The 24,250-nt window shown below is 37.0% G+C and overlaps 1 protein-coding gene across 1 annotated transcript in view; it reads left to right on the plus strand.

The window, feature by feature from the left end:
- The first annotated feature begins 475 nt into the window (after positions 1-475).
- Positions 476-24,250, plus strand: part of LOC306853613 (serine/threonine-protein phosphatase 2A 55 kDa regulatory subunit B beta isoform-like) — a 50,054-nt gene continuing 26,279 nt past the window's right edge. Inside the window, exon 1 of the mRNA XM_079391148.1 lies at positions 476-880. Coding sequence (XP_079247274.1) covers positions 802-880 — 79 coding nt within the window. The 5' untranslated portion in view covers positions 476-801. The remainder of the gene's footprint in view (positions 881-24,250) is intronic.

Genomic DNA, 24,250 nt, shown 5'->3' on the forward strand with positions numbered 1-24,250 from the left:
GTTTACATGCTAGGCTATAAAACCTTAGTCAGATAAGACGACATCCCAGTTAACAGGGAACATTCTCATAGCTGTCACTAACATTTTTTAAAAGTTATGTAAATGTTAGGCCAAAACGCTTGTAGCCTATATAGCCTATTTGATATAGGGCCTACATTCTAATGTTGCGAGAAAACGTTCAGAACATTCAACATATGGCGCGCACTATAGGCCCTAGATCAAATCATTTTCTTAACTCACACCTTTAAAAAATGTTTTATGGATTCTACCATCCTTACAGACTCCTTTCATTCCTGTCAAAAAAAATAAATAAACATGATCAACATATTGAATATTAATAGAAATTATATATTAGTGGCGGAATACATGAGAACCATTAGACGGCGCTATTGGACAGCTTTAAATTGAACAGCAAAAAGTTTACAGTCTCTCTCATAAACATGAGGATGATTTCATGTCCTGCTAAATAAAGCTCAGTGATCAGTCGGCTGTGCGCAGTACATTCCTGGTCAGAGGGTAAATGTCCATGTAACAACAGTGTAAGTGCCCTCATCACCGCCCCTCCCAACCGAAGCTCGGGAACACAGCTCAGCCCTCCGTCCTTCTGGGAGGAAAACACGATGAACTGCGAAGATCCACAGCACGTCTTCGTGACACGCGTGAGAAGTGTTTAGGATGCTGCTGTAACTCCGCACGCATCCAGCGAGCAGCAGCAGCATCCCTCCTCCGGTCCGGATCTGCTGTCATCGCAGCGCGGATGGTGGGAAAGGACCCTCCCAAAGGAAAACAGACGACAGAAAGATGAAATGTTTCTCCCGGTACCTGCCTTACCTCTTCCGACCTCCGAGCACCCTGCTCTCCTCGAGCTGTCACACGGAAGGTAAGAGTCGATCCGCGCAGACAGCTGGACATTGAATCTGCTGGGTCACAGCGTGCTGAAGGGGTGCTGCGTAATCACAACTTTCAGTCTGGAAGTGCTAGGGATGTTTATCATAAGCAAGGCTTATTTTTACAACTCTGTGGGGTAGTAGCCTATTTTATCAAGAATGAGTGGGAATTATTATTAATTTTTCAGTGTTATTCACTGAAAATAATATATCTAATACTAATAATTATATATATATATATTAGTATACATATAATGTGTGTGTGTGTGTGTGTGTGCGCGGGTGTGACCCCTGGACCACAAAACCAGTCATAAGGGTACTGAGAAAAGTGCCTTTAAAGTTGTCCGAATTAAGTCCTTAGTAATGCATACTACTAACCAAAAATTACGTTTTGATATATTTAAGGTAGGAAATTTACAAAATATCTTCATGGAACATGATCTTTACTTAATATCCTAATGATTTTAGGCATAAAAGAAAAATCTATCATTTTGACCCATACAATGTATTGTTGGCTGTTGCTACAAATATACCTCAGCAACTTAAGACTAGTTTTGTGGTCCAGGGTCACACACACACACACACACACACACACACATTTATATATATAGGCCTATATATATATATATATATATATATATATACACACACACGCACACACACACACATTCATTTTATGCAGTAACTTTAATTTTTATTTTATTTATTTTCAGCTCCAACCTCCATGTTTAAACAGAAAATTCCCAGTTGTTCAATATAGTCTCAGACTTGCAGGTATACATTTGGATATAGAAAATAATGCAGCTGACAAACAACATAAACATTTTTACATTTGGATACATTTGGCCGCTAGTAGATTCGGATATATCAAGATAATTTGAGTGATTGAGATAATGATTATCGTTGCATACGAGATAGAAGATTTCACATTGTTGGATGTTGAATATAACATATATTCTTTCAGAGAGCAAAGGAACACTATTTAAGATGAATACTTAATAATAAGTATAAGTACTGTATTATTTCATAAGTCCCAATATCTGAGCAAATGAATGGCCCATACGTTATGAATCCATGCTGTTCTTCTTCTTAAGCCTTCTTCTATGCTTTTGCGACAGTTTTGTTCAATCATAAAGGCAGATGTTATATTGTCTGGTTATGCAACTCAGCCTGAGTTCATTCAACAGCCTGAGTCCATTTGTATAGAGGATGCCTTTCTATCTGGTCCAAGAAACATCCTTGTGAGCACTTGTGTATGTGTGAATTTAATGTGCCGATCAGGGTGCCCTACATCATGTTTACAACACTGTCGAATAGCAGAGCTCGTCGACCATAAAAGTCTGATTTACTTTTACCCTCTGTTGCTTTTTACTGTTAAACAGGAAAATATGACCCTACTCGCTTTTAAAAAGATTATTGGCTATTAAATTAATACTGTATATTTACATGTTGTTATTGATCTGCACTGTGTGAGAATGAAAACAGGCTCAGTTCCTGAGGCTGCATTTTCTCAGCCTGATACTTTAAATCATTGTTAGATTATTTCTTTGGGCACTGTGGTCAGATTTAGTCCAACAGAGGGCAAGAAAAACTAAACTGATGCTATTATTAAAGTGATCACCTTCATTGCCCTTATCTAAAGAGAAACCAAGTTTCCTGTGAGCAATGTTTCATGTGAGAAAGTTTCATGTGATGACTTCCCATCCTGATGTGAATATAAAGATTAAAACTGGTCTCTGACGCCAGAACTGTGGCATGTGGCCTGTGAGTATAAAGAGTCATTGTGTGTCTTTAAATCTAGCCTGCATCATGTCAAGATCCTATTCCCCTTACTTTCCTGTTTGTTCTTCATTTTTAACACAATAATTTGGACTATATCAAAGTTCAGACATCAAAACACCTGCTGTGACAAAGTGCACCTCTAACGTTAGCATGTTTCTAGTAGTAGATGAAGCATAGAACCAAGGGGTCAAGCTTTGGACGGTTATTTATTTATTTATTTTAAGCATATACTGAATATATTACAGTATATTATATTATTGATTGCATGTATTTTGTGTTCATGAACAAGCTGAGGTTGAATGTGGGAAATTTTAGCTTGGGTATTCCCACCTTTGACTTCTTTATCATGGCATTAGTCAAATGACATTTACGGCTCAAGTGATTCGCTCAAAAAACTCAGTGAGCAAAGATGGCAGATTTTAAATCCGAGGGGTCCTGCGTCAGTTTACCAAATGCTATTGAAATGAATGAATGCAAATGAAATTGTAGACATCCTTACATAAAACCAGTTGTTTCCACTTTTGGTTTTCCACCAAAGTGTGGAGCTTTAAATATGGCACACTATCATCACAAATACGTGATGAAATAAACAAGCCACATTAAAGTGAGTCTTTACAGCGATTGTGCAAGATTTAGCTATCGTATGCCACTGTTTAGAGCAATGATAGTCACAAATTTATTAGACAGTTTTAATGATACAACAGTAGATTAATTATTCATCGCTGGCTGACTTTGTTAGCAACAATGCCAGCGAGCCTGTTTTAGAGAAGCCTTGAGCTCCTGGTCATTTTGAAACAGTTGTAACCTGTAATCCAGCAATTCGTAATAGGGTCACGTTGACTTCCCGACCCTAGATGACAAAATAATACAGCTGACACACAGTTTGAAAGACGCTGTATGCTGAGCAGAATCAAAAGCTCAGCTGTAGCCACCAGAAAAACTGATGAGTAAATGAATGAGAGAGCTTGCGGTTGTGTAACAGAGGTCAGCGGCGACAACTCTGAGGACATGAGCGCGAAACAGGGGTGTTATGGATCTCAAAAATGCTTCATCAGGCTAATGAAGTGCCCTTTGGCCCTTCCAAGCAAATAAATTGGGAAAGTTGCGAGCTGAACTGAGGATGGTTGGACCGGCGTGGTCTGTCAATGCCCAGGGGTCTGGCTGAGCTTTCAGCGTTCAATATCCGGTCGTTCATTAGTGAAATGAACCAGAGGCCCCGAAGTCAATTTTCTCAGTGATTCATCCAGCGCCACTGCATGAACTTGTTTTGAGGATACTTGTTTGTGTTTGTCGGATGAATGGCTAATGTAATATTCAGGGTGTTGGCCTAGAGGCCGGGCAGCAGATCGTCTATTTCAGCATGAAGTGGGGATTGAACCAGAACCCGCTGTTATAGCACCAACCAGCAAACTCGAGTGTGTGGCGACTGATAAATTGTTTTTTCCGAACCCCCATTGACTTGAGAAAGAAGCATGCTTAGTCATTGCATGCTTTCCAATGGGTTATTCATGTGTGATGTCTGGACGATCGATACAGATTGTGATGGATTAACTTTTAAACACTGATGAATTCCATGTATTTTGCTTGCGTCAGGGAAAAACTAGCAGCTTGTCATATACACACATGTTTGTGCACACACACACACACACACACTTCAGTGAAGCCTCACTGTTAATGGGAATTATACAACATGAGAGCATGTGCGTGTGTGTGTGGCCTGAGCTATAAAGTAGACATCATGATATGAGAGGAAGAGTTGTGAGAGGTTAAGTGGGGGAGGAGAGACACCAGAATGAAATAGCAGACTGTAGACACATTACACAGAGAGAACAGGTCGATCTTTCAAAGTGCTCGCATAACCTCTTAACTAAACAGATTGTAAAACTGTAAGATTATAAGAGAGGCAGAGTGTGTGTAATGTTATTGCTCAGAGGATGCTTTTTTCATCACTGAAGAGACTGAAGTTATGCTTCAACTTAATCTCTGGTGTTTTTCCTTAAAATTAACTTAAAATTAAAATTAATCTGTCCTTGACAGATATGAGACATGTACCAGGCACCCCAGACAGACCCTGACTCACCCATGGCCTCATGGGAAATGTGGTAAAGTTGAACTATGTGTCCCCTGAGAGGACAGGCTGATCTGTCCAACAGCTGGGGCCCTGTCTGCTTCGTTCATTCTGGCTAGCTTTTGTTCTTCTAAAAAAAAAGAAGTGTTTGGGCACTTTTTTTTTAAATGTATGATTATGAATGCCTTGTTATATTGTTCTATAACAATATCAAAGTCACATTTATAATAAAGAACGCTAGCACTAGCACACTTCTCAAGATAAATATTCCTCACAAAGATTTTTAATTGGTTTTAACCCTGTAAAGTAAACTGTATATTTCATACACAAATTTACAACATGATTAAAACTTAATTACCTTCTGTCATTTGATTTTTAGCTTATTTTTTAGCATGCACCAGGCCTTTATTATAATTGTAAAACTGTCCACCTTCAGGTCATGTTTCACATGTCTTGCTGTGAAATCTTTACTGGTTTTAAACTTAAGAACAAATTTTATATTAGTAATATTTCAAGATCAACAGTTACTGGGCTGAAGCAACTGCATATTTACTTGATTATCCATATCATTATTTTAAAAATCATGTACAATTTGAGTATCATGTATGATCCATCAGGTTTATTTGTTTTTTTCTCAATTATCATTGTATTGCAATGTATTACACGTTTTGCTCACACAATAAAAACTACAAAGCTTTGATCATAAAACTAAGCATTTAAATAGCATCTTAATGTGATACTTATACGTATTTTATTTAGGTAATCTGCTATACTGTTATAAAGATCTCTTTAATTTACATTACAAGTTACCAGAATTTTATCTCTTTATTTTTTTTGGCCATATACACATCAGCAACCACACTGAATTGCTCCATATTTTCCTATTTTATATTATACGAGCAATAAAAGCCTAATCAAATATGATACTCAACAAAAAACACATATGCAAACATTTTTTTTTTTTGGTTCAGTAAAATGTTCTATTTAAAAAAATTAGATTAAAATTTGACATTTTTGTACTATTATTTTATATGTCAGGCTTTACAGGGTTAAATGATAAAACAATATGCAATTAAAAATAAAAAAAAAATACAAAATGACACTTTTTGATTGTCAAATGTTAGAGAACACATTTTTGTGTGTTCACTAAAAAGCTGACCAGTTGGTTAAAAGTAACTGGAAAATGACTAATGAAATGACATTTTTAAGTGTGGCCTACATGTTCAAATATGTTTGGCACCACTGTAAACAAAACTCTCTCAGAGTAGGCTGAGATTCATCAGCTCAAAGCTTTCAAATTCTCCGAGCCAGGTGTTTGTGCATTCACACACATACTCACACACACACTTTGCCTTTGTCTAAGTCCTGCATCAGTTTCCTTTCTAAAGCGGTGGATGCATTAGTCTTCCGTCCACTCTTTCAGCGAGAGAGATGAGAAACCACAGCAGCACAAATCCTGCTTTGTGTTCTCCAGACTGAGGGCAGGTCAGCTGATTCAGATCTGTGAAGAGACTCAAGAAAGAAAGAAAGAGATGGAGGGAGGGGAGTGAGAGAAAGAGAGACTCCTCAATGCATGTTACCTATATTTATGCTCGTTTTTGGGGCTGTAGCTTTGCATAGTTCTCAGATAAGGAGTTCTATTGTCTTGGCTATGTTCTGTACGTCCAGGAAACACTGAGCAGAAGGGAAGTGCAGCTTTAAAAAGAAACCTGCTGGATCAATTACCTTTTTTCCTTCTGGCACATGACTAAGCAAGGAGACACAGACATGGACCAAATGAATCAGCACTGTTTCTATATATTTCTTCCTAACATGTTCTGCTATGTTGTGTTGTCGTGCAACTTCACACATGCTCATTTTTGCCTGCTCTTGCTTTCAAAGGGAAGGCAATGGCATAGATGTCAGCATTTGTGTTAATTATTGATGTAACATACTGTAGGTGAGCGTTCGTGCAAGTTGTGTTATTGCATAATGCTGTGTCTGTTCATGTGCGCATACTTGACTAAGTGGGCCAGGAAGATCTATTAGTATGCTATGCAAATAAACATACTTCCTCATTTCCCTCCCTCCCTGCTTAAAATTATTTATACCCTGGATAGCCGCACCGGAGTTTGCTTTTCTTCACGTTTAATGAAAGTTCTCGGAGAGACGCCAGGCCCGTTGCAGATGATGAATCACTAGCGGCGTGCAGTTCGGAGAGAACAGCGATACCAAACTCCCACACCATTGGAAGTGACAGACTTTAAGGTCATCTCGCTGTACCACCGATCAAACACAGGAAACCTGTCATACAAGCCCCTTCAAAAAGGGGCAATACTCTTGCAGATTTGTTTTTACTTAAGACCACTAAGCCTGTAGTTTAGTTTTCTTGTAGTTTATATTTTTGTAGTGATTTTCAGAATTAAACAGCTTGTTTTTGTTGCATATATATATATATATATATATATATATACAGTATATATACAGATTCAATGGGAACCCCTTAAAAGGAGATGGTATATATGAAATATATATTAATATTTAAATATGAAATATTAATGCATATTTTTTTTCTGTTCACTGCCATTCAAAAATTCATGCTTTACTTTTTTTTTAAAGATTATGCTCACTAAGGCTGCATTTATTTGATAAAAATGCAGTAAAACAATAATATTGTTAAATATTATTACAATGAAAATGTATAGTTTATATTCATATTTAATTAGTGCTGTCAAACCTTTAATCGCGATTAATCCAATCCAATATAAAAGTTTTTGTTCACATAATACGGTATATGTGTGTGTACTGTGTATATTTATTATGTATAAATACAAACACATGCATGTACATATTTAAAAAAAATATATGTTGTTTATGTAATAAATATATTTATATATAATATAATTTATATGAATATAAATATATACATGTAAATATTTTTTAAAAATGTATGCGATTAATCACGATTAATCATTTGACAGCACTATATTTCACTATATATGATGAATAGAGCATTCAAAAGAACAGCATTCATTTGAAATAGAAATGTATTAACTGTCACTTTTGACCAGTTTAGTGTGTTCTTGCTAATTAAAAGTATTAATATTAAAAGAAAAATTATACTGACCTCAAATTTTGAACATAATATAAATACAAATAATAAATGAAAAATAAATTATAAATATTTACAGAATTATATAAATAATTTACAATCAAAACAGTGTCAAATAAATCATATTTCATGTTTTTTGCCCCTCGTCACCCTGTGGAGGTTTATCAATTCACTGACTGTATGTTATCTCAAACATATAACTGGCTAACATCTTTCACAAAGGGCATATGTTAATATAAATCACAACCATGATTATTTTTGAATGACCCTATTTTTGAAGCTTAGTTTCCAAATGTTCTGTGTGGCCTAGGGATGAGATTGACATTAGTATATCAAATGGGTTAATTAAAAAACAATTCTGCTTTCCATTAAAAGTCAACAGTGTCTGATCAGTCAGAACTAAAGATTACATTTATAGCTCAAACTTGTTCAAACCAGATGCAGAAAGATGACATATACAGTGCCCTCCATAAGTATTGGAACAGTAAAGACAAAATTGCTCTGTTGGCTGTGGAGTCAAGACATTTGCAAATATGATTAAAAGATGAATATGAGACAAAACTACAGCATGTCACATTTTATTATTAGCCGTTTCAACCCATACATGTTTTACCAAATAAAAAGAGCAGCACTTTTAGAGTTCATCCCACTCATTGATGTGAGCATAAGTATTGGGACAGTTGAACATAAGGCAGATATAAAAGATTAAAAGCTATTATTTAGTTGCAGATCCCTTGCGTACAATCACAGCAGTGAGTCTGTGACCCATAGACATCACCAGACTCTTGGTCTCATCCTTTGAAATACTTTTCCCAGCCTTTAATGCAGCCAATTCCAATTGTTGCTTGTTTTGGGGAGTTTCTGCCTTTACTCTCCTCTTCAGCTGGTGAAATTCATGTTCAATCAGATTTAAATCTGGAGATTGACTTGAGTAATCTAAGACTTTCCATTTCTTTGCTCTTATAAATTCCTTGACTGAACTGGCAGGGTGTTTTGGGTCATTGTCCTGATGCAATATGAAGCACTTCCCAATGAATCTGGTGGCATTTTCTTGAATATTGGTAGGCAAGATGGTTTTGTACCCTTCCAAATTCATTCTGCTACTGTCATCATACATTAAGTCATCAGTAAAGTTGAGAGGGCCTGTTCCAGAGGCAGCCATGCATGCCCATGCCATGCCACAACCTCCACCATGCTTTACAGATGAGGCTGTATGCTTGGGATCATTGCAGTTCCATTTTTTCTCCACATTTTTACTTTCCCATCACTTAGATAAAGGTTCATCTTTGACTCATCGGTCCATAAACACAGTTCCAAAACTCTTCTGGCTCACCTTTGTGCTTTTTTGCAAACTCTAATCTTGCTTTCTATTTTTGGTGCTGGTCAGAGGTTTGCATCTTGCTGTGTAGCATCTGTAATTCTGTGTCAAAGTCTCCTGAGGACAGTAGATTGTCAGAGCATCACCCCAGCTTTCTGGAAGTTGTTGGTGATTTTACAGACACGTCTTTTAGGATTCATTTTCACAGCTTTTATGATTTGTCTGTCATCAACTGTTGTTTTCTCAGCCGATCAGGTCGTTGTTGGTTGCTGGTGTCACTGGTGGTTTCCAAACTCTTGATTTCTCCATGCCCTTTGTTTTTGCTAGAGCTCTAATTGACTTCCTCTTTTCTTTTAGCATCCAAATTGCTTGGTTTTCTCTCAAAGTCAGCTCCCTCATCTTCATCCTGGTTTGTGTGTGTCATCACCGAATGCAAGATTCTGAATTCAGAAGTAATGGATATAACTGATACGACACATTCCCTGCTTTTAATAGAATTAATGCAACAGGACACAGCTAATAACGAAAGATCTGTGAGGCAACTGTTCCAATACTTATGCTCACATCAGATAGAGGGATGAAACTCTAAAAGTGCTGAACTTCTTAGCTGGTAAAACATCTATGTGTTGAATCACCCAATAATAAAATGTGACATTCTGTAGTTTTGTCTCATATTGATCTTTTAATCATATTTGCAAATGTCTTGACTCCACAGCCAACAGAGCAATATTGTCTTTACTGTTCCAATACTTTTGGAGGGCACTGTATGTCAGCACATGTTGCACGTTTGAAGCATCGTAGGAGAGCTGATCAGACATCTGCTTTTTCATGCCCAATTCATTTGACTAATTGAACAATGCGATGCAAAAACCTCCATCGGATCCTTTTATCTAACATGTTTTATGCTAATGACCTTTGGACTGGAGGGCTCAGAATAGATCTAACAGGGCCTTGATAAGACACCCTCCTCCTCTCTCTCTATCTGTGTGTTAATGCTGTATGAGTCATAGCTGGGCTGCCGGGGCTAACACACACATCAGCACACAAGGGACACAAACACAGCCATGCAGGAACAGATGATTGACAGCCACATGCAGACAGTCCTCAGAGGAGATTTGCTTTTGCTTTTGGCTTTCTCTTGCTGAACAGAAAAAATTTTTTTTATTTAGTTTCTATTTAAACTGGACATAGCATGGATTTGTAGACATACGCTAATGTTCACAAAGTTCACCCAGAGCATTTATAGAAATTAATTTGCAAAAAGGAGTCATTTGGTAATCATTCGAGTGATTAGCATACAGCCACCCACATTTACACACCAACATCTATCCATTATTAGGCAAATTGGCCCACCCTGATGAACAACAGTATGCAGATAATATTTATCATATTCACAACCATTCAAAAGTTTTGGGTCAGTAAGATTTTTTTTCTTTTTTTTTCCAGAAGGCATCTATTAAGTTTAAATATGTTTTCTTACTCTGCATATGACAATTTGTGTGGTTTACATAAAAGTCTTAAAGAACCCCCTTCCCAAAAAAACAAATGGCTGAAATTTTACACAAATCATCCAAGATGATTCAGCCTTGGTAAGCATAAGAGACGTCTTTCAAAAACATTAAAAAAAATCATCTTCATCCACAAACTTCTGAACAGTACTATATATATTTCTAATCATAGATTATATCAAACTGGATTGCATAAAAAATCATGTCACATCATATCATGTATCATATATAGTAGCACAGATCTTATCACAGATTATATCAAATCTTGTATCATGTTGTAGAACATCATGTATCATATCCTATAATAAATGAATGGCTAAAATAAGGTTATTTTGTAAGTAACAGTCGTATGCGTGACCACACAACTGCTGATTTCTAACCCATTTTTTTTTTTAGCTCATTTCCACTGGGTCAGGCAGTGCCGTTTGACTATTAATCGATTTCAGTGCGTGTCAACACAAATACACATGTCTGTGTACTGAGGTCACTTCTTTCCTTCAGAGATTACATTTCCTCAGAAAAAGTCAATGTTTTGATAGGGAAATCTGATTTTGGGAAGTGTTTTTCATGCAAGGGTTTTACATGCGTCTGATAATCCCCCTTTGACTCACCACTTTGCGTGATTTCCCTTCGGCTAGTGGGATTAGGGACTTGAGGATTGCCCTCGCATGATTGATTGGAATGTCTGGGATCAGGAAGAAATGCACATCTGGGTCATGCACTTCCAGGTCAAAGAGCCTAAATCGTTTACACACACATGTACAGAGATAAACAGAGACGTGATGAATAGAGGCAATGTTAGCAAAGTACTGAGTCTTAGGCTTATATGATATTCATCTCTGCAAACATTGCTTTGTCTCCTTCAGGGTGCTTGCCAAGTTAATATTTTGGTGCGGTTATTTTGTACAGAAGCAGAAATAGGGTAAAATGCAAAAGAAAAAAGGCAAAGGAAGCCGGGTTGTTAGGGTTCTGTCGTGTGTGTCATGTGTTCCTGCCTCTTGTGCCCTTATTTGGTTTGTTTCCTGTCCTTGTCTGATGTAATCATTAGTTTATTCGAATCCAGCCGTGTCTGTTAATTTACCTGTGTATTTATAGTCCTGTCTGTGTTGTGCCATTTCGTCTCGTCTACCTGTTACTCCCCGGTGTTCCTGGCTATGTCTGCCTTGCCATGTCTTGTCCTAGTAAAGTATGTTATTTGAGTTTTCATCCTCGTATGCGTGTTCCTTGTTCCTCCCTCGTGTGTACACCGTGACACGGGTAGAGCTTTAAAAAGAGGACTAAGCTGGGATTTTTTTATAAAGAAAAAGGGAAAAGGGTATATCAAAGTAAAAAAGAATAAATTTGTGCTCATAAATCTCTACACATTTGGGATTACTTTTCTGAGTTCTCCAAAAGACTTTTTTAAAAATAATTTTGTAATATTTCATCAGCCTGTCCAGTCACAGTCAAAATGTCATCAAGACTTACAAAGACACATGTATCATATATGCACTTGTCACAATTTTGCTTCCATAAATGATGTATTTCATAATGCAGAATGAGAATTGATATTATCAGGAATGGACTGATGCGAGAAAAGTGGGTGTTTTATATCAGAATGAATCCAGACCTGAATGCGAGTTTGCAGAGGATGAAAATGTTGTCCCAGGAATCAGGCCATGTTTATTTGAGCCTCCACCTGCTGGGAACAGAAATAGAGACCAGGACATAGAAATTTAAAGTCAAGTTTACTCTCTAGAGCAGTGATGGGCAAACTTGGCCCATGGTCACCTTCTAGGTCACTTTCCTGCAGAGATTTGATCCAACCCTGATAAAACTCACCTGCCTGTAGCCTTCTAGTAGTCTTGAAGATAATGATTAGCTGGATCAGGTGTGTTTGATTAGGGTTGGAGCTAAACTCTGAAGGAAAGTGGCCTGGAAGGGCCGAGTTTGCCCACCCCTGCTCTAGAGCAGCCCCAAGTAATAACACATTTTCTGTTTTCTAAACAATGGTTATTATTGCTGTAATTTTCATTACAGTAACCAGCATTACTGTAAAGGGGGCGACTGAGACAAGAAACAATGCGGATCCATATGCATAGCTTTATTGAAAGACATGATCAAAACCAGCAAACAGATATGGCACAGATGAGACACAAGAGTAATCCTAAAACAGACATGGGTTGATCGATGGTGAACTTAATCCTGAGGGTGAGGCGAATGGGGAATCCACAAACAGAGGATGGTCCAGGCGAGGTGCAAACACAGTCCGAAACAGCAAGGCAAAGGGTAAATCCAAGACAGGCTATAAGCTACAGGGCAGGCAGAGATCAGATAGGACGAGGTAAACCATGCTAGAATCAAGACGCAGTTAAAACAGGACAGACTAGACTTGAACTCAGGAAACACAGAATGGCTCATAAAGCTGCTATCGCTAGGAGTGTGATAAACACTGAAAATACTTGGCGATCCGAAAGAGGAAGTCCAAGGCTTATAAAGTGTGTCTGATTTGTTGCAGCTGTGTGTGTGTAATCAGTGCAATGGATGATGGGAACTGTAGTCCGGGTGAACTGCAACAGTTTGTGTAGTGTGTAAGTGTAAATGGGAGGCAATATTTGGTGGTGATTAGACGGAAAACCACAACCCGGATTTGTGACAATTACATTACTGTTAATTCATATTATTACTTGGCTCTCTTGTATGCTTTATTGGTCAGTCACAGCATTCAGTGATCAGATACTTGCAGAGATGGGTAGTAACTGATTACATGTAATCTGGGTTACATAATCAGATTCCAAAAAGTTATTGTAAATAGATTAAATTGCATATTAAAATACTTGTAATCAGAATACAGTTACTATTTTATTGCTTACATGATTAGATTAGATAAACTTTATTAATCCCCGAAAGGAAATTAAATTGTCATGGAAGCTCAATACATAAAAAAACCCCACGTAAAATACAATACAATACTGCTTTAACATATAGACATATTATTCACACACACAATAGCTCCCTTATTTTTCTTTTTCATTTTAAATGTTCCTTTCTTAAATAGCCTACTGTTTATATACATTCAGAAAGCCTTGGAGTTTTGTGGAAATTCACACAAAGACCAGTAATCAGTCGGGGGGCTACACAGCATTTGACCACTGGATTAAATCCACTTCTGATGCACACACATTCAATTTTATTTGAATTATCACTTTAACCATGTATTACTATGTCTTTGGAAGGCTTTCTAGCACATTAAAATGTACAAATTCATGTTATTTCTTATTTACTGTACATGTATTGCAGGCATTCCCAAACGTTTTTGTCATCTTTCACCTAATATATTTACTTGAAGTACCCCTGAGATTTTAAAATAAATATTTTAATAGTTAATAGTGTCACATTTGCATGTTCACAGTTCTCTAATGTTAGTTAATGGCCACATGGTAAACAAATATAATACTTCATTTTGTAGTAAGTGTTTTATTTTGATTGATGTTATTTTAAAATAATTTCATTTTAGATTTTTATGATTTAATTAATTATTAGCTTTTCATTAAACTCATGAACCCCAGTTGGGGAAACCTTGACATAAAGTTTAATGCACTTCATGTTGTTAATTACAACGAATGAAATATATTTTCTTACTCTTTGTATTTTTATACCAATATGGTACAATATTATCCTATTCAAATCAATGTGATAAACAAGTTAGGTCAAAAGTAATCTAAAAGTAATCAAAAAGTAGTCTAATTATATTACCTAAACTGTGTAATGTAATGAATTGTTTTGGGTAACCAAAACAGACGCCAAGTAAAAACGACCTCAAAAACATCCCAATAATCCAGCGTTATTATGGGTTATGGACTCTTATTTTGCCCAGAAGCTGCGGTTTAAAGTTAAAATGCCTTGAATTAGTTTCTTAAACACACAGCTTTTTGCTTAACAAGACATTAACTGATGGACTGGAGTCGTGTGAATTATTTATGCATTATAGTTTCTATTAGCTGTTTGGACTTTCATTCTGATGGCACCCATTCACTGCAGAGGATCAATTTGGTTATTTAATACCAAATTATTCCAAATCTGGATGAACTATTCTTTTAAGAAAGTAGCCAGTGTCAGTTTTAATTTCATCTTGATTTTAAGAGACATGTTTCTCTCTGAAGTAGCACAGGTTGTCATAGAGACACCGTGACTCTGCTTGTATTGATCAACGCAGAACAAAATGCCCTTGCCCCAATAGTGCTTATTTACACAGCTAATGAGCACTTTTCCTCTTTTAACCTCAATAACACACCAACACACCAAGCTCCAGTCTGGGCTTTTGTTCTCAAATTAATACACCCGATATATCTCTTCAACAGCACGAGAGTTATGGACCACTTCTCGTGTCATGAACTCTGTGAGAGGGCTCTAATTTTAAGGTAATTACCTCTCACATTTGGTTTTGATTCAGACAGGTAATTGGACTGAGATATCTGAGCTCGAGTCCTGCTGTTCTGGTTTATAAAAAAAAGTCCTTTTAGATAAAGAGTTCTCTCTTTCAGCTCTCCATCAAAGGCTGAACATCAAAACTCTCAAGGCTGGAGGAGGTTGGTTTTGAAATATGTGTAGTTATAAATGAAAATATAAGCTTCATTAAAGTTATACTTCAAAACCTTCATTCAAAGACTTTCAAGCGTATACACAAGAGGAATTAAAGAACTCTGTGTAAGGAACAGAAGTCCAGAATCAATACATGCAGCTTTTTAAAGAACATCGCAATTACCAGATTTGTTCCCTTAAAGGAGTCACTTAAGTTCAGTGTATAGCACTTACAGAGCTCAACACTTCCTCCACAGTCCAAAAAGACCATATTGAAAATAAGCTAATTTACATGTCAATGACGCCTGTTCGGTTGAAAACATGGCGGAACAAAAGAAGCTATATTATTGCAGATTTATGCTTATAGCTTTAGGGGAAGCACTGATAAAATGAAGGAGGATTCTAGAACCAGCAACAGTTAACATAGGTGGATATGGATGAATTTGCTGGTGGAATATATTTTTGTGGAAAGGAAACATAAACTAAAAGGGGAAATGTTTATATAGATGGTAAACTACCATCTATACCAAAACTACACCTTAATAAAGAACCATCTGTGTTGGACTTGCACACTGTTGCTCCACATGCCAACTGGCCTTTATCAGCAAAACAAAAGGGATTCGTTGTCATCTCTGACGTTTCTGGGTATCTTTGGTACAGACAGTTTTTGATGTAGCTCTGATGCTGTTTAGTGTGGAACAGTTGGAGCCTCAGGACTGCAAACAGTCCTACAGCAGAGCATTGATCCAGCTCTGTTTCCTCTCAAAAGCTCACGCTCCAGGCACTCATGGGTACACTGGGGACACAGTCTTGTCATTTGGTATAAAATGACTGAATTGTAGTTCAGCATGCTATAGTGTGCATGTATATGTGAGAGTTTGTGTCTCAAAGAAAGAAAGATTGTTGGTTTGTTTGGGCTTGGGTTTTTCTGGAGAGTGAAACACAACATTTGCACAAGCGTGAATGAGGTTAAAACCGTCAGTGGCCATGTGAGGGGTATGGGCTCTTTAACATCTTGATTGTTTCTCCTAGACAGACTCCATAAAAATCAAATCGAGGCTTTCTCCTGAGAGCAAGATTTGTCACATGTGTCTGCTTTAGTTTTCTCAGCGGTGTCTTATGTGCTTGGAATTGCCCAAATACAAATATTGTTCATCAAAATCTCAACTATAATATCCACATTCATTTAATAGCTCTGTATTCTTACTCTGTCAGGAACCGTCTTATCTGTATCTATTTTTTATTTCTTGTTAAAATTTTTATGAGGAATGATTGAGAACTCAATAAAGTGTCTTGAGCTGAGAAAGAGAAAGATTTGATTAATAAAATGATCCTCTGGCTTTTTATATGTGTGTGTCTTAGCACAAATATGGCACAGTAAATGTGTCTTGTTGACAAGTAGACTGGTGATTTGACCTTTGACTCGAACAAAAGTACCGGCAGGTCATGGAGATGGAGTAAATATAGCAGACCTCCTTGAACTCTATTTCTGTGTGCTCTTAAAATGAAGTGACTGTGGCATGGACTGTAGTCTATTTTTTTGTGTTATAGCACTCTCTGCTGCTCTGTCTGGAGAATTACTTCATTTTTTATTTCCAGGACAAGAAAAAGGGAGCTGCTTTTGTTTAGTTTTTTTTTTGTGCTTTTTTATGCTTTTGTTTTGTTTTTGTTTGTTGTTTTGCAGATGGTAATGCAATGGGTTTTTATATTAGTACCATGGCTTTTGTTGTTTTCTACATGGGACAAGGTTAGTACTATAGTATTCTTTTAAGTGCCTTACCTTACTATTTAAATACCATACCGTGTAACATGAATATAGTATTAAAAAAAATCAGTACTATGGTAATACAATCCACTGCCAACACTGTACCCTAGTGTCTCGACAGTATTGTTGTGTGGAGATCAAACCAGCAGATGGTGCTGTGACATTATATCATCAATCATGATACATTATCTTGTTGCACAAATTCACAAATTAGCAAATAAAATGTCATTAAATTGTGCTAAAGCATGGAAAAATGTCAAATACAAAATTTTACATACTATGCCTCTCTCTACATATGTCTATGTAATTGCATTTATTTTTTATTTTCCTTGCAGTCTTTCTTGACAATCACATAAACCATTTTAAATAAACCGCCTGACCATTTTATTATCTGCCAGGGAAAACATCAGTCAGACTGCTTAAAAATTAGTATATAGTTATAATTCACAACTGTTCACTCCAGGGCGAGTTACACACTGAAGTTTACTAAGCATGGGAATTTTGAAAATAAAGGAGATCATACAATGGGAATTTATTTAAATGCAATATATGGTTTTGAAATAGGCTTAAATCTCTCTCACACTCATGTCTGTTTCAGTATAAATGACAGGATTGTGTCTCTGACTGCCACATGGCCATCACCATATGTTACTGGCCCATCCTATCAGCCAGACTCGCTGTAGCGTGCAAAGCCTGCTTTCCCTGGAGCACCTGTATCCTCCTCATGCTCTACTGTCACAAGCAGTTCAATGTCTCTCACAACTGTTAAATTACACACAGTCTGTGTGTGATCAAAACCATGCAGCAAACACTGGGCAGATTACTGGGTCACTGTATTGATGTGACCTTCACAGTAATCAATAATAGCTTGGTTGAATTACTTAAAATGTGCTCAACAAAGGCATTATTATTATTATTATTCATATTGTTGTTGTTTTATCACACATACGCAGATAGAATCAATTAAAATTCTATATATTAAAAAAGATTCAAGCATGTGACAACCTACTCCAACGTATGGTTAAATTTAGGTTAAAATCTACACTGTAAAAAAATATATTTGTCAATGTTGCAAGCAAAACCCATATTGCTGGAGTATGTTTTACAAAAAAAAAAAAAAAAAAAATATATATATATATATATATATATACACACACACACACGCACACAAACAATGTAATAAAATTGTATATATACATTATTTTTAAGTATGTGACAACCTACCCCAATTATTATATAATAATGATATATATATATTTATATATTCTTTATATTTTATATATTCTTTTTTTTCAATGTTACAATTAAAGCCAATATTACTGGAGTTGTGTTTTACAAAAAATATTATTATTATTATTTACACACACACACACACACACACACACACACACACACACACATATATATATATATATATATATATATATATATATATAGCATTATTTGAGCATGTGACGACTTACCCCAACTTGACAGTGTTGCAATTAAAACAAATATTACTGGAGTATGTTGAACGGAAACATACTTTTCTGTTTCAGAATTTCATATTTATAACAATGTTACTTGCTGTTCCATTTTAATTAAATTTGTAAAATTTACTAGCAGTAAAAACCACACCATATTCTTAGTATGCCACATTATCCACACGCACACTACTTTATAGAGTTGATTCTTGTATGACTAACATTTTTCTCAGTATTTTATAAATATAGACTTTTTGTCAAACCACACGCCCACTGAGTTCCATTTCTCATGTGATTCACTTCAGTCAGTGTTCTCCGCTAATAATAGTTCTGTCATCACGCTATCAGATGCTAACCCTAGATCTGTGCCAGAGCGCAGGGACAGTAAGGAAGCCTACAGTCCTAAAGCACCCCTGGGCACAGAAGTATGAAAGGGGGGAAGGGGGTGTGAATACGTGTGAGTGAGCGATTTGAAGACCGAGGGAGAGAGGACAGAGTGATTGAAGAAGACAGGCAGAGAAAGAGTGGGAAAACAGAGCGGGTGGCCTGTGTCGGTTTCTCCGTGGACAGCTTGGCATCCCCGCGGGGGAAGACTGCTGCAGCCTGCCTGTGATCAGTCCTGGCAGCTGCTCGGCCAAATGGGATTGTCCTGAAGATTAAGGGTCTGTGTTGGGGCAAAGAAGAGGGGAGGGGCCCGGAAGGGAGAGGAGGGGCTCCGGGCCGGGCAGGGCTGTGTAAAAACCCACCGGTAACTCTAGTGGGGCTTGTTAGGGCTCTGGCAGAGCAGGCTTGTTGAGACAGACTCAAGAGATCTAAACCCCTGTTCTCTCCCATTCTCTATTAAAATATTCATCATTGGAGTAGAGTTATTCCAGTCATGCCAGACAGAGAACCCTGGAGACTGACTGCCAACATGAACAGCTATGCTTTTTATACCATAATTGGCTGACCAAAAAATAGATCTTGTTGGTATTGAGCAGAGAAACGCCAGGTGATGGTGCAGCCATTGTAGATAATTACTACAGGCCACAATTAAATGATTACACAATTACTATAATGGTGCAAATTTGGATATCATTCAGACATGTTCCGACCTAGAAGCCTGGTTTAATCTCTTATCTCAGCTCAAGGCTATTTTTTGCTATTATTTTTTATTTCTTTTTTTTTTTTCCAGTGGCACAGATTTGTAATGGTCACTGTGGACCAATTACATGACGATATAAGAGACAGCAGTTTCCAGGTCTGCACAAGGATGCTTGTATTTCCCTGTAACTTAAAAGAACAAAAAACAGATTCAGTTTCTGTGCATGGAAATAGTCTATAGCAGGGATGGGCAACTTCGGTCCTGGAGGGCCACTGTCCTGCAGAGTGTAGCTCCAACCCTAATCAAACACACCTGAACCAGCTAATCAAGGTCTTCAAGATCACTAGAAAGCTACAAGCAGGTGTGTTTGATTAGGGTTGGAGCTAAACTCTGCAGGACAGTGGCCCTCCAGGACCGAAGTTGCCCATCCCTGGTCTATAGACTAATCCTTAATGTGATTAGCAAAATCATATTAAAATACTATTACTCTACATATACTGTAGTAAATCAGTTCTTCACCTAAAACAGGTAATTTCAGCGCTTATTCTTGTTTGGGCGATTAACCTTCATGTTAGGCGTGCTTGAACTGCATTAGAGCAGCTATGGTTTAAATTATGACGTTTAGGATTTTTAATGATCCAATTATACAGACAGCTGTTGTGCTGCATAGCAATGTTTTGTTCCATAAGCAGTTTCCTAGCAACCGGTATAATAGTAAAGGATTGAACAGCTATGCTTGTCTTCCTTTCAATCGCAACAACTGGGAATGGCTGTGAAATGCTGTGTTTTCTGTATTCATATACTGGGATTTAAAGTAATGCATTCCCTTGGAAATGAGTGGAAATGTTTGCTTGGGTTACTGGAGCACAAACACACAATATTTGCACAGGTCTTTTGAGATCAGCACACATACTTGTTTGTATTTGCTCTCTTCCTTCCTCTCTTTTACTTTCGTTCTTGTTCTTCCATGTATATTACAATTTATGTCAATGACATTAAATATATGTAGCACAAATATTTTCAACATTGATAATAATAATATGTTTCTTGAGCAGCAAATCAGCATATTAGAATGATTTCTGAAGGATTCTACATGACACAAAAGACTGCATGCAAGAATTGCCATGTTTGAATGAATCAGTTGAGTAAATGAGTCACTGATTCATTCACTTGTTGCCACTTAATGGAAAGAGAGAAAAGAATCACTAAACAGTTTTTGTCCACAGTTATCTGTTTAACCAAAAATGTGTGTATACATAAATATTGTTGAGTAGTTACTGACCTGGCTGTCTTCTAAATGCTCTACCCAGCATGCAAGTCTTTGTGTTGGTGTATTACACGCAATGATGGAGTGAGATACTCAGTCTTTTAATTGGAATGACTTCACATGTAAACTGGCCCGACAAAGGCGCTTGCCTCTGAGCTGGGTTTAAAACGTTCAGACCGAACTATGCATCCATCTGGTTGTCTCTCCCAACCCCCCTCTTTTTCTCTCGCTGTCTCTTTCACTCTCTTTTCATTCACTTCCCATGATGATCTTATTTTCTTTGTTTATAACATTTGTCACCTCTGCTTATGTTGATAAATGTTACAGCTTGTTTTATTATGCTCATAAATACAGGGAGCACATATTAGATATAAAGGTCTTGTTGAGTCAGTTAAGGATCTCATATGGATCTCAGTCAGTATTGGTTAGTCCTACAAGCACCTTTAACAGATGGATCCATTAAAGGGATAGTTCAACCAAAAATAAGAATTCAGTCATCAATTACTCACCCTCATGTAGTTCCAAACCTGTAAGTTCTTCGTTCATCTTCGGAACATAAATTAAGATATTTCTAATGAAATCCGAGAGCTTTCTGACCCTGCATAGATAGCAACACAACTACCACGTTTAAGGCCCGGAAAGGTAGTAAGGAGGACATCATTAAAATGATCCATGTGAGATCAGTGGTTCAACCGCAATGTTATGAAGCTACGAGATTTAATTTTTTTGTGCAAAGAAAACAAAACTAATGACTTTATTCAACAATTTCTTCTCTTCCATGTCATTCTTCGATGCTCGTTCACAAGAGTATCACGACACATGCGTGGTACTGTTGTGAACGTGCATTGAAGACTTTTTGAATAAAGTTGTTATTTTTGTTTTCTCTGTGCACAAAACATATTCTCGTAGATTCATAAAATTAAGGCTGAACCACTGATCTCACATGGACTATTTAATCAATGTCCTTACTATCTTTCTGACACTACTGTTATCTGTAGAGCTGCTTCTAGCTGAATTTAACTTGTTTCATAATGAACTCTACACAATTATTGAACTGAACTGAATCAACACTGAACTGATTTGAGCTGAATAATGACATTATGGTGTTTTTAGAGCTGCTTTATAGCTCTTTTGCATCATTGATTCTGTTACTTTCCTGTTTAATATGGTGAAGTCACTTCAAAACCATCTGTATTGTATAAAGTGGTATAAAAATAAATGTGACTTGACTTCTGTTTCTTTCTTTTTTCTTTCTTTTTTTTTTTTTTACCGAAAAAGCCATTTGGTTTAGTGCTACTTATTGATTTTGATACACTAATCAGAGCCCACAAATAATCTTGAATAATTTCTGCAGGATGCACGATTGAGGATTAAGGATGAATAGCGATGTATTGATTAACCATTGTGAAATTACTATGAACGTTCTCTGATACGAATTCAGTGATTGGTCTGTAGCGCTGCAGGCATTCAAGGACCCGCATCCTCAGGCCAACACAATTACTGCACATCAGTGTGAGCAATTGGCCATGAAGATATCACAGCATTGTAATTATCTTCATGTTTTGTGTTGTAGCCTTGATGCACACCATTGCATGGGCTAAGCTGCAAGAGAAAGCCCCAGGCCTTAAGTTCTTTAAATAGCTGTTCATACATCTCTGTGAGACCAAAGGTTTTCCACAGGCAAAGAAATTTCTGAGAGAATATATTGATCTTATCATATGTGATACTACTGTTTTAACTGTGACATGCGATTCAGGAAGCAAAGAGCAAAACTGGCATTATTTGTATATGCGGGGTGAAAGAGAGTCTTGAGTGGCCTTGAAGAGACATGCACAGACAGGCAATTCTACAGCTTTTCTTAAAGGCATATTTACCCCAAGAAATGCTGATTTTGTTATAATTTACTCACTGTCATTTTATTTTGAAGCTAACCATCTTTTTAACATAAGAGCAGGCACTGCCATTTGTAACTTGAGTGTGCAAGGCTTCTGATGTGTTCCGCATCCAGTTATTTTACCTGTACAAAAACAAAATGTTATGCTGCATGATACTGCAAACTTGTATTTTTTAATTATATTACTTCAATGTATTGTCATAATTACAAACATACTGATACATAGAACAAACGGTTCCAGTGCTACCATAGCAGCTAATGAATTTTCAATTAAAACTGAAATTTTAAAATAAAAACTGATTCAAAATGTAAATAAAAACTATAACAGTATATTGATACTAAAACAACACATACAGTGCCGTCCAAAAGTATTGGAGAAGTAAAGACAAAATTGCTCTGTTGGCTGTGGAGTCAAGACATTTACAAATATGATTAAAAGATGAATATGAGACAACACCAGAAAATGTCACATTTTATTATTAGCCGTTTCAACACATAGATGTTTTACCAGCTAAGAATTGCAGCACTTTTAAAGTTTCATCCCTCTATCTAAGGCATAAGTATTGGAACAGTTGCCTCACAGGTCTTTCTAAGTGATTAGCTGTGTCCTGTTGCATTAATTCTTCAGATATTAAAAGCAGGGAATGTGTCGTATCAGTTATATCATTACTTCTGTATTCTGAATCTTGCATTCGATGATGACACACACAAACCAGGATGAAGATGAGGGAGCTGACTTTGAGAGAAAACCAAGCAATTTGGATGCAATCTAAAGTCAATTAGAGCTCTAGCAAAAACAAAGGCCATGGAGAAATCAAGAGTTTGGAAACCACCAGTAACCAACAACTACCTGATCGGCTGAGAAAACAACAGTAGTTGATGACAGACAAATCATAAAAGCTGTGAAAATGAACCCTAAAAGACGTGTCTGTAAAATCACCAACAACTTCCAGAAAGCTGATGTGATGCTCTGACAATCTACTGTCCTCAGGAGACTTTGACACAGAATTACAGATGCTACACAGCAAGATGCAAACCTCTGACCAGCACCAAAAACAGAAAGCAAGATTAGAGTTTGCAAAAAAGCACAAAGGTGAGCCAGAAGAGTTTTGGAAGTGTATTTATGGACCGATGAGACAAAGTTGAACCTTTATCTAAGTGATGGGAAAGCAAAAATGTGGAGAAAAAAGGGAACTGCAAATGATCCCAAGCATACAGCCTCATCTGTAAAGCATGGTGGAGGTGGTGTCATGGCATGGGCATGCATGGCTGCCTCTGGAACAGGATCTCTCAACTTTACTGATGACTTAATGTATGATGACAGTAGCAGAATGAATTTGGAAGGGTACAAAACCATCTTGCCTACCAATATTCAAGAAAATGCCACCAGATTCATTGGGAAGTGCTTCATATTGCATCAGGACAATGACCCAAAACACCCTGCCAGTTCAGTCAAGGAATTTATAAGAGCAAAGAAATGGAAAGTCAAGTCAATCTCCAGATTTAAATCTGATTGAATATGAATTTCACCAGCTGAAGAGGAGAGTAAAGGCAGAAACTCCC

Source organism: Barbus barbus (assembly GCF_936440315.1).
Source record: "Barbus barbus genome assembly, chromosome: 33".
Classification (NCBI taxonomy): domain Eukaryota; kingdom Metazoa; phylum Chordata; class Actinopteri; order Cypriniformes; family Cyprinidae; genus Barbus; species Barbus barbus.